This window comes from Haliotis rufescens, unplaced genomic scaffold, assembly GCF_023055435.1.
Source record: "Haliotis rufescens isolate VD_foot unplaced genomic scaffold, xgHalRufe1.0.p SCAF_6, whole genome shotgun sequence".
In the NCBI taxonomy this organism is placed as follows: domain Eukaryota; kingdom Metazoa; phylum Mollusca; class Gastropoda; order Lepetellida; family Haliotidae; genus Haliotis; species Haliotis rufescens.
In genome coordinates, this window is record NW_025964334.1 from 41672635 (window position 1) to 41688491 (window position 15857).

At 41.4% G+C, this 15857-nt stretch overlaps 1 protein-coding gene across 8 annotated transcripts in view; it reads left to right on the plus strand.

Annotated features, from left to right (window-relative positions):
• Positions 1-15857, plus strand: part of LOC124110749 (vinculin-like) — a 270082-nt gene that overhangs the window by 118914 nt on the left and 135311 nt on the right. For all 8 annotated transcript variants that reach the window (XM_046470118.2, XM_046470120.2, XM_046470119.2 and 5 more), the window contains exons 11-13: positions 59-151; positions 379-448; positions 13001-13152. In XM_046470118.2, coding sequence (XP_046326074.1) covers positions 59-151; positions 379-448; positions 13001-13152 — 315 coding nt within the window. The remainder of the gene's footprint in view (positions 1-58; positions 152-378; positions 449-13000; positions 13153-15857) is intronic.

Below are 15857 nucleotides of genomic sequence, written 5' to 3' on the forward strand. Positions count from 1 at the left end.
TTTCAAAGACAAATGACATGCACAACTCCTAACTGCCACAGTCTTGTTGTTTTTTAAGGGAAATACACCACAAGCAAAGGCTGTGGCAAGGAATCTTTCTGAAAAGCTGGCTTCCCTCAAAGTGAAAATACAAGATGTCCTGGTCAGCCAGGTAAGATTTTGTTACACACATGTTACAGACCTCAAGAACATTTCATGTGCTATATGGAACAAAAGTGTGAAGACAAGCTGTTTACTTATGATGTCTTGTTGTCCTGTTTTGAATTCCATTTTGGCATGTTACATTAAAATTTTCTCCACAATGGCAGGACTTTTGTTACTTAATCTAATCACCCACAACTACAGAGATTGACAAAATGAAATAATAATATTTTTCAGGTTGCTGAAGATTTTATTGACATTTCCACTCCTCTCAAGCAGTTGTCAGAGGCTGCTGTGGTACCACTAGGTAAGTTATTATGGTAATTAAACAGCCCCAACATCATCTACACAAGATTAATGTCACATTAAAGAGTGTTTGTAAAGTGCCGTCTTCACTGAACTGTCTTTTTCTGCAGATATTTCTTTAGCCTTATACATGTAGTTTTTATATTATTTGAATACATATGTATCACAAGTGATGATCTTGGGGGGATTCAACTTCCCCCATCCCTTTTGAAAATCACATATGAATAGCATCACATTGTACAGAAAAAGTGTTTACATGTGCCCCAACTAAAAGACAAAATTATAAATGTGAACCACCAACACTTTAAAATATCCTGGATCCACTCCTGCTGAACACAATTATCTACTTTTAATGAGTAGCATATGCCCTCTTTTCATTGTTACGAGGCTGGCTGAAGTGGAATATCTCAATCGGATTGAAACAAACTTTTGCCACCAACAAATACAATCATTTAATGAATCATAGACATAAAAACTGCAACTGTAGTGTTATTATTGTCTTTGTACCAGACCATCTTGTGAACCTACCCATTGAAATCACCAGAAATGGACAAAACTGGCTATAGGGCAGTCATCAAGTACCTGCAACTGAAAGGGCTAACTCCAACACAGATAGATGCTGACATGGTCTCCACTTTAGGGGATGATGCCCCTTCCACCTGATTTGGCCCCGTCAGACTTCCACCTGTTTCCCAAAATGAAAAAGGAACTAGCCGGTCGCCATTTTCCTAGTAAAGATCACGTCATTTCTGCTGTGAATGACTTTTTTAGGGTGGCTGACGAAAATTTCTTCTTGACCGGCATCCAGGCCTTGCAGCATCGCTTGCAAAAGCTGACTTGGTTGATCCATGTCATCGTATCTCACTTGTATGGATTGATGCTCATGATATCAATCACTGGATTGTCTGGTCCAGACTCAATTATTTACACACTGCCATCATATAGCTGGAAAATTGCTGAGGGCAGTGTTAAGCAACCAAAAATCAAGACACTTAAGAAGGTAGGATAAGGTCCTCTTTTTCATTCCGGATGTGCATAATATAAAAAAATTACGAGAAACCTCTCAAGCTTGTTATCACAGTTATAGGAAATGTTTTTATGAAGGAGAACTAGACTTTGTTCAATTCAACTTGTTAGAGTGTTTGACTTATACCCATGCATAATTCCTGCGAATTCCCCACCTCTATTACATCATAGCCATAAATCCTGTATTTTGGCTGAAGACACACCATAACTAAATCTTCAGATTTTCAACAGAAGTCCTCTTCGCTGTCAACTACACAACTTGTTTCCCTAATAGCACATGTAGCTCTTCTGTGCAAAAAGGCAGGTAAACATCACTTCTTTCCTGTGTGTGCTAGAGTCAATACCTGTTGTTGTTTTTTTGCTCTAGCACTTGGTATAGGTAGTCACACTGTTTATTTAATTTCTAAAGAAATACTATATCATTTGGTTACGATCTGGATGGATATGTAAGTATACTGGGGTTGGTTGTTTGTGTGTTTTCACTTATTATGGCGTCCTCCACTTCCCTGCTGACGTGTCAGAAGTGTGGGTAGTTTATGATTACTGGCAATCCACACAACTTCCGCTGTAAGTGCAGAGAAGCTTCATGCATGGTAGAGGCACGATGCGACCTGTGCTCTCCCCTCTCCAAGTCCTTCTTGAAGCTAGACGCCTCCATAGTAAAGGCCTCCATTGACCCCTTCGACACCCCAACCAGATCCAGCCTCTGGAGAAGTTTTTTCGCTTTACAGCAGGCCTCCATGGAAGAGTTATAAACACCCGTCTAGCGGCCATCACTTCAGAAGTCGATAAACTGAAGAAGTTGCAGGTGCAGAAGTCTTCCCCTGCCAAGAGGCCACACAGGGTTAAGCAGTTGACAGTGTCTAAGTCATCAGCAACGAAGTCCAGCACACCCAGATCACGACTTCATGACGATCACCAGGGTAGTGGCAAGCACGCCTTACCCCCTCAAAGCCAACCAGCCAAGCCGCCGAAGATACCGTACAGCTCGCACACGGACTGCACTGACTGGATGGGCTGATCTGAAACTTCTGCTACTGTTACTAGAGCAAGCCGGTCACCACGTGACTCCCGCACAGGCTACCCGGGAGTGGCTAGACAAGCCAACGGTTCATGCACGGACGGAACGAGGACCGAGCTCGGAATGCATCAGGAGCGAGCTCAGACTTCATGTCACCAGGCCAGCTATCCGGATCCCGTTAGACCTGACCATCAGCCAGCGTGTCAACCAATTCTTTGACATCTCATGTCCACCGTACTCTACCGTGGTCAAGCTGTACCAGCAGGATCCTTTACTAAATGGATGATATGATGCAGAAGCTCAATCACGAGGACGGGCTTCCCCTCCCGACTATGAGGAAGAAATCATATCAGACTCATGCATCACCGTTCCCAGAGACACAGCCACTGGATGATGAGTTCAGCAAACTGGCTAAGACTCCTAACACCAAACTCACTCTCCCGGCGAGCCGAGTCAAGGATTTATCTATGGTCAACAAGTATTCCCTGGACATTGGTACTTATCTGAACTGGTCCATCACCGGAATTCGACACCTCTACCAAAGTCTTTTGATGATGTCCCAGCAGAAACACCCATGTCCATCCGAATGGACCAAGTGTCTACTAGATGTGATCGTCCGCATGCAGGAGGACATGTTATCTACACAAGTATGGACTGCCTCCCAGCTCCTATGGCTTCAGCGACAACAACTCCTGTTCCAAGTCAGATCAAGGGCTGTTTCCAAGCATGCTAAACAGACAGTCATGTCATAGCCAGTCACATCATCAACACTCTTTAACAACTAGCTGGGAAAGATTTTGGATGAAGTCAGACAGGACACGACAGAGAGATTCCAAGTATCTACCATCAACTTGGCAGTCAAGGCACATGGTTTGCATGCACATTACGACCGACCACTGGATTTTAGACATTATCCATCATGGGTACAATCTACATTTTCTCAAGCACCCTTGACTTGTATCCAGTCCAGAGGGAGGCAGGTTTCACCTGAAGGGTGCCAAATTGGACGCAGCTGACCTTGCCATCAAGACCCTTCTCACAAACAGGTCATTCAGAGATTGCGGAATACCAACGAAACTCGGGGGTTCTCCTACCCGGTATTTTTAGTAACGAAAAAGAACTCCAGAGAGATGAAAATGATCATCTATCTCAAAACACTCAACAAGAAGTACTTGGTCCCGCCTCCAAGATTTCAGATGGAATCGGTCAGGAAACTACGTTCATCACTTGGAACAGGAGATTGGGTCATCAGCCTCGACCATGTGCCAATCCATCGCACGTCACGAAGGTACCTCCGTTTTGCAGTAAACGACCATCGTTACGAATTCCGGGTTTTACCGTTTGGCATATCAATAGCCCCTTGGCTATTCAACAGAATAACGGCTCCAGTCATCAACTTCGCCCATTTACACATGGTATGACTTCATGGATATCTAGACGATTTCATGGCTGCCAATCAGGAACACACCCAGCTGCTTCAGGAAGTGACATTCCTCACGAAACTCATGTCTTATCTCGGATTCCTCATCCATCCGACCAAGTCAGAGATTTGTCTGGTACAAGACATAGTCTACATAGGGGCCAGATTTCTTCTAATACACGGGATATCTTTGCCACCCGGAAGACCCGGTTTAACAAGTACATCACCATGATCAACTTAGCACAAGACCGACCTACCAGATAGATCAGATGGTGGATGTCTACCATGGGAACGCTGTCCTCTCTACAAGATATGACTCACAGAGGCCGATTACAATTACGCCCGCTGCAGAATTAGATTAATTCCCTACGATCTCAGATCCTGGATACACAGGTACTCATACCTCTCCACCTACATCAAGATCTCATCTTGTGGTCTCAAAGAGATCATGTCATGTCGAGGAATCCGCTCACCCTACCAGCTCCCGAACACCACCTGTTCACAGATGCTTCGTACTCAGGTTGGGGAGCTCACATGGATGACCTCCAAGTTCAGAGTTTATGGACCGAGACGGAAACAGCTCTACACATAAACTGCAGAGATGAAAGCAATCTGTTATGCTCTCCAGACTTGGAAAGATCGTCTTATCAAGTCATCCTTCATGATTGCCACAGACAACATGACAGTGGTGGCCTACATTCAGAAACAGGGCAGAACAAAGTCCCGTTCATGGAAACTACTCAGCTATTTGCCTTGGCCGACTCATTCAGCTGCCGGAAGGATGCGAGACCAAGCAAACCGAGCATACTAGCGGACAGCTTATCCTGGAGAGGGAGGATCGTACACATGGAGTGGACTCCTCAACCGATGTCTTAACCTGGATAATCTCCATTTTGGACATCCCACACTTGACCTGTCTCAACCATCAACTTTCGGTTTACGTCAGCCTGGTTCCAGATCTGAGAGCTCTCCAGATGGATGCACTATCCATGGATTGGACAGGCCTGTTCACCTACGCGTTCCCTCCATGGTCTCTCCTAGACAAGGTCATACAGAAGTTGGAAGTGACAGATTGCACACACATGGTGTCCCAGACTACTATCGCTCCTGATGGACGAGCCACTCCCTCTTCCACTTCGCAAAGATCTCCTGTGTCAGCCCAGGTCGGGCCTATTTTACTCCAATCTTCCCAGCCTCCATCTCACCGCCTGGAAAGTATCTCGCAGAGAATGCAGGCCTCCGGGTTCTCTCAAGCTGCCTCCACTGCTGTCACAAGATCATGGAGATTGTCATCCACCCAACTTTATGACAACAGATGGGACAAATTTGTGGATGTGGTCTAAATATGTCACAGTGGACATACCCATGGTTGCGAATTTCCTTTTACATATATGACAGGATAATAACTTACGACATGGAACTATTGACAGATATAGATCCGCCCTCCATTCCGTACTCAAGCTCGATGGATTGATGATTGGAACAAATCTGGTACAGATGATGCGAGCCGGGAGGAAATTCGCATTCCCAGGATCTTCCCCAAATGGAACTTATCTGTCGTCCTGTCTGCTCTCCTAGCCACTCCATATGAACCTCTTGGAAACACTACTCTACTCCAAAAATCCTGTAAAGCAGCATTTTTACTAGCTATGGCTACCGCAGCTAGAGTACCTGAACTCCACGCTCTCGACTATTCAAGTCTCACTCACTGGACCTCCATCACCTTGCGGTCCCTACAAGACTCTATAGCCAAGAATCAGTCCACGGCTACTGGTCCATTGGGTCATGGACATTATGCTATTCCCACCTTGGCACCTACAGTGGATCATCCTGATCGCCTCCTTTGTCATATATGAGCTCTCAAGTTCTACCTGATAACCACTGATCCACATCGCTGACGTCAAAGACGTCTTTTCATCTCATGCAAGACCCACTCGGAAAAAGACATCACTAAAGCAACGGTTGCTGGATGGCTAAAGACTACCATAGCAACAAGTTATCGGCAGGCACAAGTTACTCCTCCTACTATGGGTTCAACTCTGCCCACGAAATCCGAGGTTTGGCAATGAGTCTGGCGTCCTGGTCATCCGTGTCCATTGAACAAGTTGTAGCGGGATGCCAATGGGGGTCATACAATACTTTCACTAGTTTTTATTTACAAGACATCCAGCCACACTTGACAATGATTCATTCGTTGGAACCTATTGTTGCGGCCCAAGTGATTATATGTCCTTATTTTTTCCATTTTCCATGAGGAAAAAGTTGGGGGGGTGGGAGTATCTAACATCAGCAGCTAGTGAAGGTGAGTACACCTTTTACCTTGATTTACTAGTATGGTACGTAAGGAATTCATTTGCTACCTGTATTAGAACAGCTGATAAACAGATCTACTGGAAGTGACATCACAATCGGAAGGAATATAGAATGGAAGTGACGTCATAAATGACGTCAAAGGTTCTAGAAATGACATCAAAACCAGTCAAAAAGAGGAACTGATGTCATTTAGAACCGGAAGTAACATCATAACCGGAAGTTGATAAACCGGAAGTGACATCACTCTCATAATCTGAGATAAATGATGAGTTAGAATAGAACTAAAGACATCATTTCATGGTTATCAGCAAATAATAGGGTATTTAAGGTGATGGTATCTCATATTGACTGATATAATCATAATACCCAATTTCAAGTCCTCAAAGAGAGATTCTAGAGTAGTTACCTCTTGAGAGGGTTTGGATCCGGGAATATACAAGAACTCATATGACAGTATTGGATTGCTGTCATCTACACAGGGAGTTACTAGAGGCAGATGGTGTTTTATCCCTCTGGTATATTCTGGCTATTTCTGTTGACATGTGTTTCCAAACAGAAGTTATGTCATTAAACCAGAAGTGCTTATTTGTACTTTATTTGACGGCACTAGGGATCAAAGATAAATACAGATAGATTATGGTGAGGTTTGCGGTCACCTGATTGGTAAAGTCAAAATGGTTTGACGTAATCTGCAGCATTCTCTCTGGTGATCTAGAAGAGAGCAACAAACTTGGCAAGACCTCTCCTGTTGTGGCATCCATGAATAAGGTTACTTCCTCCTTTTGCCAGAGGATGAGGACATCTTGATGATTGAGTCTCATCCATTGCAGTTGGCTCAGACAGGTTATTTGATGCCTCAAATCAAGGCTATTTTGTCTGACCTCATGAACAAGCAGATGGGAGGAGTGTAGTCACTAGGCATGCCCTAAGGGTGAATGACACCTCATATAACATTCTTATTACCGAAGCATTACCTTTGTCAACTCAAGGACTCAGCAAAGGAGACTGCAACAGCAGATTGCTCAGGCTATTGAAGCTCACAGGAAATCGTTGCTGAAATCAGTTGTCAACTGGGATGAGAAGAGATCTGACCAGTTGATTCTGAGAGTCATTATTCAAGGCTACTATCTTCAGTTCTCTCAGCTCCCTCCATTGACAGTGCACCTCAAGGGCCCACATACCATCTTCAGATGTTTCAAGTGCTGGATGATATCCAGAAGTAGGAAGACATGACTCAACTCTTGTGTTTCTACTGGTCAGTTTTCCTTGTACCGGAGAAAGTAACTACAGAATTTGTAGATTATTTTAGACTTGAATTATAACTTGAATAATGTTCTAATATACTTCTTGTTTTAGCTTTTGCTTTTTGCTGTATACAGTAAAGTACGGTTATAACGAACTCAAAGGGACTACTAATTTTAGTTTGTTATAACCGTAGTTCGTTATAAGCATATATACAGCATGACTACAGGAAATAGTCGGGACCAAAAAGTAAGTTCGTTATATCCGTCAGTTCGTTATAAGCGTGTTCGTTATAACCGTAGTTTACTGTATATTTAAAATATGAATAAGCATGGCACTTTGGTACATAGCCAGATGTATTGAACAGTTTGGTGTGTCACCATTTGAGGCTTCCTGTGGTCTTGGTTGCATATGTTGACATATTATAGTCAAACAACAACAAATATTACTTTTTCGGAGTCAAGTTGACATTTACAATGTATGTATGTATCCATCCTGTGACAATTAAGGTTCTTTTCAAGGTGTCGGTAGTAGTAATATGATTGTAGTTGCTGTAAATAATGGTGATCTCTCCAAGCATGGATGAATTCTGCAAGATCACCTAAATTGGACGCCCTAGTCCAGTTTCTGACAAACCTGATGATGGATCTGAATTGGTGGAATTTCCTAGAGAATGTAACGGTCTGACGCATAGATGGGTTGACAGTTCAGGGGAGTTAGCAATTCTCATGAGATGGATCTTTTGACCCAATCTTTGAATCTGGTGGCTACAGATAACACCACCAGAGACAAGGGGGAACCAAATCAAAGATCTGATCAGCTGTCATATTCCCAGGAAATTCAAGTCTTCAAGAAAGTCTTCCCTGGAGGAGTGGCAACAGAATGATCTCTCAAACCAGAGATATTCAAGAGGATAACATTGATCCTCAAGTGGATATATTTGTCATTTGCCCCTACAACAATCTCCCAGTGTATGTCAGTCCAGTTTCCGTTCCACAAGCCCGGCATGTGGACACATTATACATGAACTGGACGGGGGCGTTTGCCTATGTGTTCCCTCCATGGTCTCTGCGGAAGCTGGAGGACACGGATTGTGTAGGTATTCTCATAGCTCCTGTTTGGCCTAGCAGGGACTTGTTTCCCAGAGTGTTTCCACTTCTCACTGAAGAACCACTCAAAGTACCAGAGTGTAGAGACCTTCTCTATCAGCCCAGTTCGGACATATTGTGCAGCAACCTCCACCATCTTTTTTTTCATGTCTGGAAATTATCACATGTCAACAGATAATTATTTTGGGAAGATTTTAGAACTCTGCGTATCTATCCATTGAATTGTCTGTTCTGTTTGAGGGAACCTCTACCTCAGGTATCATTGCTTCACATATCCAGGAAGACAGCTTTTCTTCTTGCCATATCCACAGCACCTAGAGTGTTTGATATATATGCGCTAGATTTTTCTGGAATCGCTCACGCAGAGGATTGGATCTCCATGTCTATCAGAGTTCTCTGAGATTTGCAGCCAAGAACCAGTTGGTACCACTGTAAAACTGTGGGTCAGCCTAATTGGCTTCTATGCCCAATTTGAGTACTCATGTACTCATGTTTTATCTGGCATCAATAAAGCTGTAGTCTCCCAGTAGCCTCCGTCGTATGCAAATATAAAGTTAGTACAGTGGAAGGCCATGATGTGTTGGCTAATGTCTCTGACATCTTATGGATTAGTCCTTTTAAGGTGATTTAGTTACAATGTTTACCTGATTTTTGTTTCATCGCCTTTTGACAAACGTTTGGATTTATTGGATACTCACAGACGACTGTTAACATTTAGCCTGCTGAGTTGTTTTCACACTTCATACCCCAGCCTGCTGGATTAGTTTAAGCATAAGGGGCTATAAGGAGGGGGGTGATTTCACAGTTGAGGCTTCATTAAAGATGGGACGAATGAACCAATATTTCGCACATTTATTCCTGATAATAAAATACACATCATTATAAAAAAATATCATTTTCAAACATATAGAGGTTAAGATCAAAGCGGACATATAATTTGCAAATTTTCTTGAACTTACCTCAATTACTTGACTGAATGTGGAATTCACATGACCCAACGGATTGTTTACGTTTTGCAACCAACTCAAAGTTCTAAAAATCTCAAAATGATCAGCAGGTTGTCCCAGAGTTTTTCAAGGAGTTATTAATTAATGAAATCTTATAAATATTCAAACACAGATTCATTGATCAATTCTGAAGGAACCAATGTACTGTACAATATTCCTATCCAAACAACTTTGCAGCGATGTTTCCTTGGCTGAATGATGGAAGTATGTGTCGTTCTCCAGTTGAGGCATAGCCAGTTCTTTGAATGAGCATTCCCATGCTAAATATACAGTTAAATTTTAAAGACAAATTTCTTCAATTCCAGGTTAACTCGATGTATGCAAACTTCAGTATATTACTGATCATATTTCAACATGGCCACATCGCCACCATTATGTTTTTGAACTTGACCTGTGCATGTTGCACTGATGCCAAAACCGCTGCCATGTGCAATGAGCTATACTTTCTTAAGTAATGGATATTTTCTATCTATTATATATTGATGAGAAATCCATCAAATTTCGAGCATTTTGTAAAGCATGTGATTCTAGCAGTTGGAATGTGTTCTCTCTTATAAAAAATTTGTAATTGACATGTCTCTACTGAATATGGACATGCAATTTTCTAGTGACAATTGAGTGACATGCACTGGCGTACTTGGTTGGCCTGCATGGCTATTGTCGCGACACAGGGTTAAATGTCAAAAGATTACTAGATTTCAGAAACCACAGGTCCCGCTGGTATATACTGGATATTCACAGGAATTATCAAACGATAATTATCATTGTTAATAATTGTACAAACACTACCTCTCTAAAATCAGAAGTAATCATGCCCACCTTCCAAATTATCTGCATCTAGATTGTTTAAGGTTTCCTACCTTGCACATGCACAAGACTCATGGGAAGCAGGATACTGTTTCCCCCTGCACAACTGTATATGGATAGTTGACAGTGAAGAGGACCTCTGTTGAAATCTTTTAGATTTTTTAGAGTGATTACAGCTAAATTACAGGATTAATGCCATTAGTAGTAGTACAGTATTGTAGTAAAGAGGTAGTATTCTTAGAATAATAGCAATGATAACTATTCTTTGATTATTGTGAGTATTAACACTAGGGGAGGGAAGTGTTACCAGATGTATTGGAGAAGGCATGTTACCATATAAGTCAAGTATTACGGTAATTGTAGTAATCTACACTTGTTTAAATCATAAATGAATGGCTAAATTTGATGCATGGGGTAACTGATTGAGCATACTTTAGGGGAATAAAAATCAAATGGAAGTGGTAAAAACATTTGAATACTTTTGACAATTGATAACAATCTTATGCTATCAGCCTGACCTACTTTCAGTGAGGAAGCATATGCTATTTTTCTGTTGTTACATTGAATTCCACCTGGGGACATTATTTTCAACTAGAAGTAATCAAGCATGTGATCAGCTGAAATTGAGACTGAAAGTAATTATACTGGAAGTGCATGTAATTTTCTTATTAAGGTAGCTTCAGGCATCCTGTTTTAAGGAGGACTTGCATCAGACTTGCATTTTCCCAAACTGGAAGTGCAGTTATTAAACCGGAAGTGCATTGCACTTTTTGTTTTAAAGTCGTAAAGTGTTTGGCAATTATTTTCCCAAGTGATCTCATTCAACTGCGTATTACTGTTCCTAACACTGGAAGTGATGTCAAGCCAGAAATGCTTCTGACTTGTTTTAGGTAGCAAGAGGCATCAGACTTTCTGGTTCCAAGTTCTAATGCATTAGGCAAGTCAAAAGTGATGCCATTAAACTCAAGCTAGGCTACAAACTATATGCTAGAGACAAAGGACTAAGTTGTACTGCATTTGACAATACAAGGGATCAAACATGAATATGTGTAGATATTAGGGATGTCAGATGTCACTTGATTTGGACAAGTCAAATTGGTTCCTGATATGTATCTGATGCTTCTGCTGGGAAAGTTTTATGGCATTCAGGAACAGGTGAGGTTACAGCTGATCCTGGTTTTGCATGTAATGCAAACACCTTATCGGTTTTTATCAGCTCACCTGGGACCTTATGTCATAGTCCTTATGGGTCAATAAACATTTTACATTTCTTCTCTAAAATGGCTTTATGGATTTTGCTGGAATTTTGTGTGGATGTTTTTTCACTAGTAACGTACAAGCCTGTTGAAGACATTAACATTGGAATTTCAATATTGGCAAAAAATAATCATAAAATCTTCTTCTCAAAACTTAAAGGTTCAACAACACAAGTTCAGGATCAATTATTAAGAAACCAGGAAATCTGAGCCCTAACAGCTAATAAAATCGCAGTTCACTTACGCCAGGCAACCAGAGTTCAAGCTCCTGACCAGATGATCAGAACTCGTCTCATGCATGTAATCTGTATGCTCAGCAACCGCTTGCTGTAACACCATTAACAAATCGAGACATTCGAGCTAGACACCAAGTGTTTTTGGATGTTTTCCAGATTCAGTCTGGACTCTCTGGATATGTGTAGATGTGGTTGGAGGCCTCCCATCGAACACCATTCCAACATCAGTAATGATATAGGGTGGGATTACTATGACTACCAGAACGCCACTGCATATTGTCCATAGAAGGGTCACTGAACAGTGCTACCGAGACAACCTACGGGCAACAATAGTTGTGCTGTTCACACTCCATGTTAGTGTATGATTTGTCTTTCAAGAGCCTTTAAAGAATTGACACAGCAAGTCAATTTCATTAAGACCCTCCCTTAATAGGATGCATTGCATGTGCATGAATTCATTTTAAGAGCTTTGCAAGTCAGACTAATTGCAAGTTGGGGCTTTAAATTTATGCCAATGTTTGATAACTCCAGACAATTTAATACAATTATTTGGACATTTTAATGATCATTATGCTATATTAATATTTTCCTCTGGAAATGATATCTTATTTCTCTTGTCACCCTGAAGCGTAGACATTCAGAAGAGGCTTGATGTGCAGACTCAGTGTTGGTGTTGGATGGGGGTGAACCATGAGAAAATGTAACACAAAATGGGGTGGGTGGGGGGTTGTCAGCAAAACATGAAACAGACCAATCCCATCAGCCCACTACCCATATGATAAATTACCAGTGCCTTACAAAAAAAAAATTCCTTTGGTTTATAAAAAGCTCATGGTAAATTTTACTATTGCGCATTGCAGTAGTGTTTGAATATATAGAAACATTGTGGAAATTTAGTTTGTTCATACTTTTGTCAGTATTAATGCAGACAATATTTGGATGCAATGCTGACAGCTACTTTTGTTTAGTGGCTGTCATGTTGATGTTTTAAACTGTTGACAACATATCCAGGTGAGCTACATCGCTGTGGTACTATTTCAGCAGTTGGGCCTTTCTATTTAGAAAATGTATGTTAATCCTATGCTCTCACCACATACATCTGTTTTGTTGTTGTAGGAACTCCAGGAAGAGAAGTAAACTTCAATGACAAGACACGGAATTTTTCTTCTCACTCTACAAAATTGGCTGATACAGCTAACATGGTGGCTACAGCAGGAGGCTGCCGAAGCAAGAAGACAGTCCAGTCCATATTTGATTCCTCAGCTCAGGTGATAAACCATTGTTTACAAACTACTGCCTTTCACAAGGAAACCTGATACCATTAACATAACATGTACTTAATTCATGAACCCCACCACAAGGTAGTTGGGGCATGTACAGGCTTCACCTCCATACACATTTCTGTCTTGTCCAATTTCAATGGAGACAAGCTAAGGACACCAGCATGTCATACACCATTAAAGGAGAACACTCAAAAAACATTTCTTTCATTTGCTGACTTATTTCTTAATATTAATTTTGATTAATTCTTTATATGATACTGATATTTGACCTCCCCACTGAATTTGGTACGACCCATATTTCATGACATTGGCGAAAGGTTTCTGATTAATAGTACTGAAACATCAGCCGACTAATCGAAATATAGGTACGGGGGCTGGTAAAAAAGTTCTAAGCCTGACTAACTTTCAACTACATAACAAAATGAACTAGTCAGTGTAGAACATTGTTTGAGCATTTCATTGCAAGTGTATTTGGTCTGTTGAGGCCGTTTGTAAATTAGTGACAGCCAGTTGAACATGAAAGCAGTCCAAATTGACACAGAAATGGAAGAGAATGAATGCAGAGCAGTCGTCAAGTTTTTACTTTAGAGAAAAGTACACCCCAAGAAATCAATGACCGCATGTCAAAAGTGTATGGGGATAAGTGCCCTAGCTATTCCACTGTTAAACATTGGGCAGCTATGTTTAAGGCTGGGATAACAAGCCTTGATGATGACCCTATGTCTGGATCAAGGAGAAAGAAAAACTATATTGTCAGATAGATGTATTACCATTACTGTACTTGAGGAAGACACAGGTCTAAGGTATGAATCCATTGAAACTATTATTCATGAACATTTACAGATGAATAAGATATCTGCTCATTGAGTTCCAAAGTTTCTAGATTCTGATTTTAAGGAAAAAAGAACTGACATTGCCAGAGAAAATTTAGAGCTAATTGAGGAAAAAGAGATTAGTAACAGGTTTTGAAACATGGGTCTACCACTATGATCCCGAGTCAAAACGTCATTCCATGGAATGGCACTATTCCACTTCTCTGGCACCAAAAAAATACAATTCAAGTTTTCAAGATACTATTTTTCAGTATTCCTAGTGCCCCAAAGAACATGTCATGGGTGCGTATGATTATCGACCTGAAGACTTATCAGTATGTCTACCCTAGTTCCAGATGGAATCCATCAAAAAGCTCAGAACCGGTCTCAGGCCGGGGGACTGGTTAGTCAGCTTAGACTTACAGGATGCTTATCTTCATCTCCCCATCCATCATGCAACCTTTCTGTTTTGCCATCAATGGAAGGAGATACAAATTTATTTTTCTCCCAATTGGTGTATCAATAGCAACACATCTGATCGGCTTTACTCATCTTCTTGCGAGATTGCACGATTAGATCGACGATTTCCTCTCTGCCGATCTCGACAAGCAGCAACTCAAACAGAATACGATCTTCTTAACACAGCAGCTGTTCTACCTAGGATTTCGTGTTCATCAAATCAAGTCAAGAGTTCCGGCCCATACAGGACATTGTGTACATTGGGGCCAGATTTCAGTTAAGTTGGTGTATTCTGGGACCCCTAGAGGACCGTTAGAAAACTTGACGAGATCTCTATATCTCAGATTGACTTTGGTGGATGGAGTTACAGTGATGGATGGACTGGATCAATGTCATGGCAGGCATTCCCCAGACTTTTCCTCCACCAGACCACCACCTCTACACAAACACATCCGGAGATGGATCGGATGCTCAGATGGATGGCGCTAAAGTCCACGGCCCATGGATGATGGGGTATCTCTACATCCCTCAGGCTTAAAGTAGATAAGGACGACTTGGGACATTTGATATTTGTATGTGTCTCAACCACAAACTTCCTGTATATGTCGATGCAGTTCCAGACCCATATGTTCTCTACTTGGATGCAAATCATGCCCCAAAACTTCATTTCTTTCTTGTCTAGGGTGATTATTCTATTGAATACAATACATGACACCTCCCTATTCTTTATTGCTATGACATAATATCGGCTGAAAGCTGTTGACTCCCTAACTTGAAGCCAACTGGCCACAAATGGCAGACACCAGACACACACAGAATCGATGTGTGTCAGAAAGCAGCTCTCTGATTGGTCAATATTTTATGTGTGCTGTCAACTTGTCAATGCAGAGAGTGATTGCAGACTGAGTACATTCAGTGAGGTAAAGGGTTAGAGGGTTAGCTTGGCCATAACACAGTACTCCCATAACGCAGTACTCCAACATCGCAGAACTACCAAAACGCAGACCAGAAATTGATTTCTATTACATAATGCATACTGGTTTGACCTTACTAATGAATAGATCATTCAAAAATTCTAGACACCTAATGAAGTTTAAGTTTCTTGTATTTAGGATATATATATGAAGATGAATGGGTCATTATGTTTTAACAAGAACTAGAGTAGATGAAGTCAGATGGCTAATCCCTCAACTCTTCTATCAGGTTTAGGGGCAGTTGGGTAGCCCAGTGGTTAAAGCGTTAGCTCATCAGCAGTTGAAGTTCTTCAGTCTGCAGACAAGATCTACATGGATGACACTTTCGCTATTCAGCCTGTTGAAGACCCATGTGCAGCCTATTCCCAACAGACCTTTCGCCCAAGCATCTATCCAGAAAGATTTTAAAATCACAGCCATCCTAGCCACAGAGATAGAATATCCT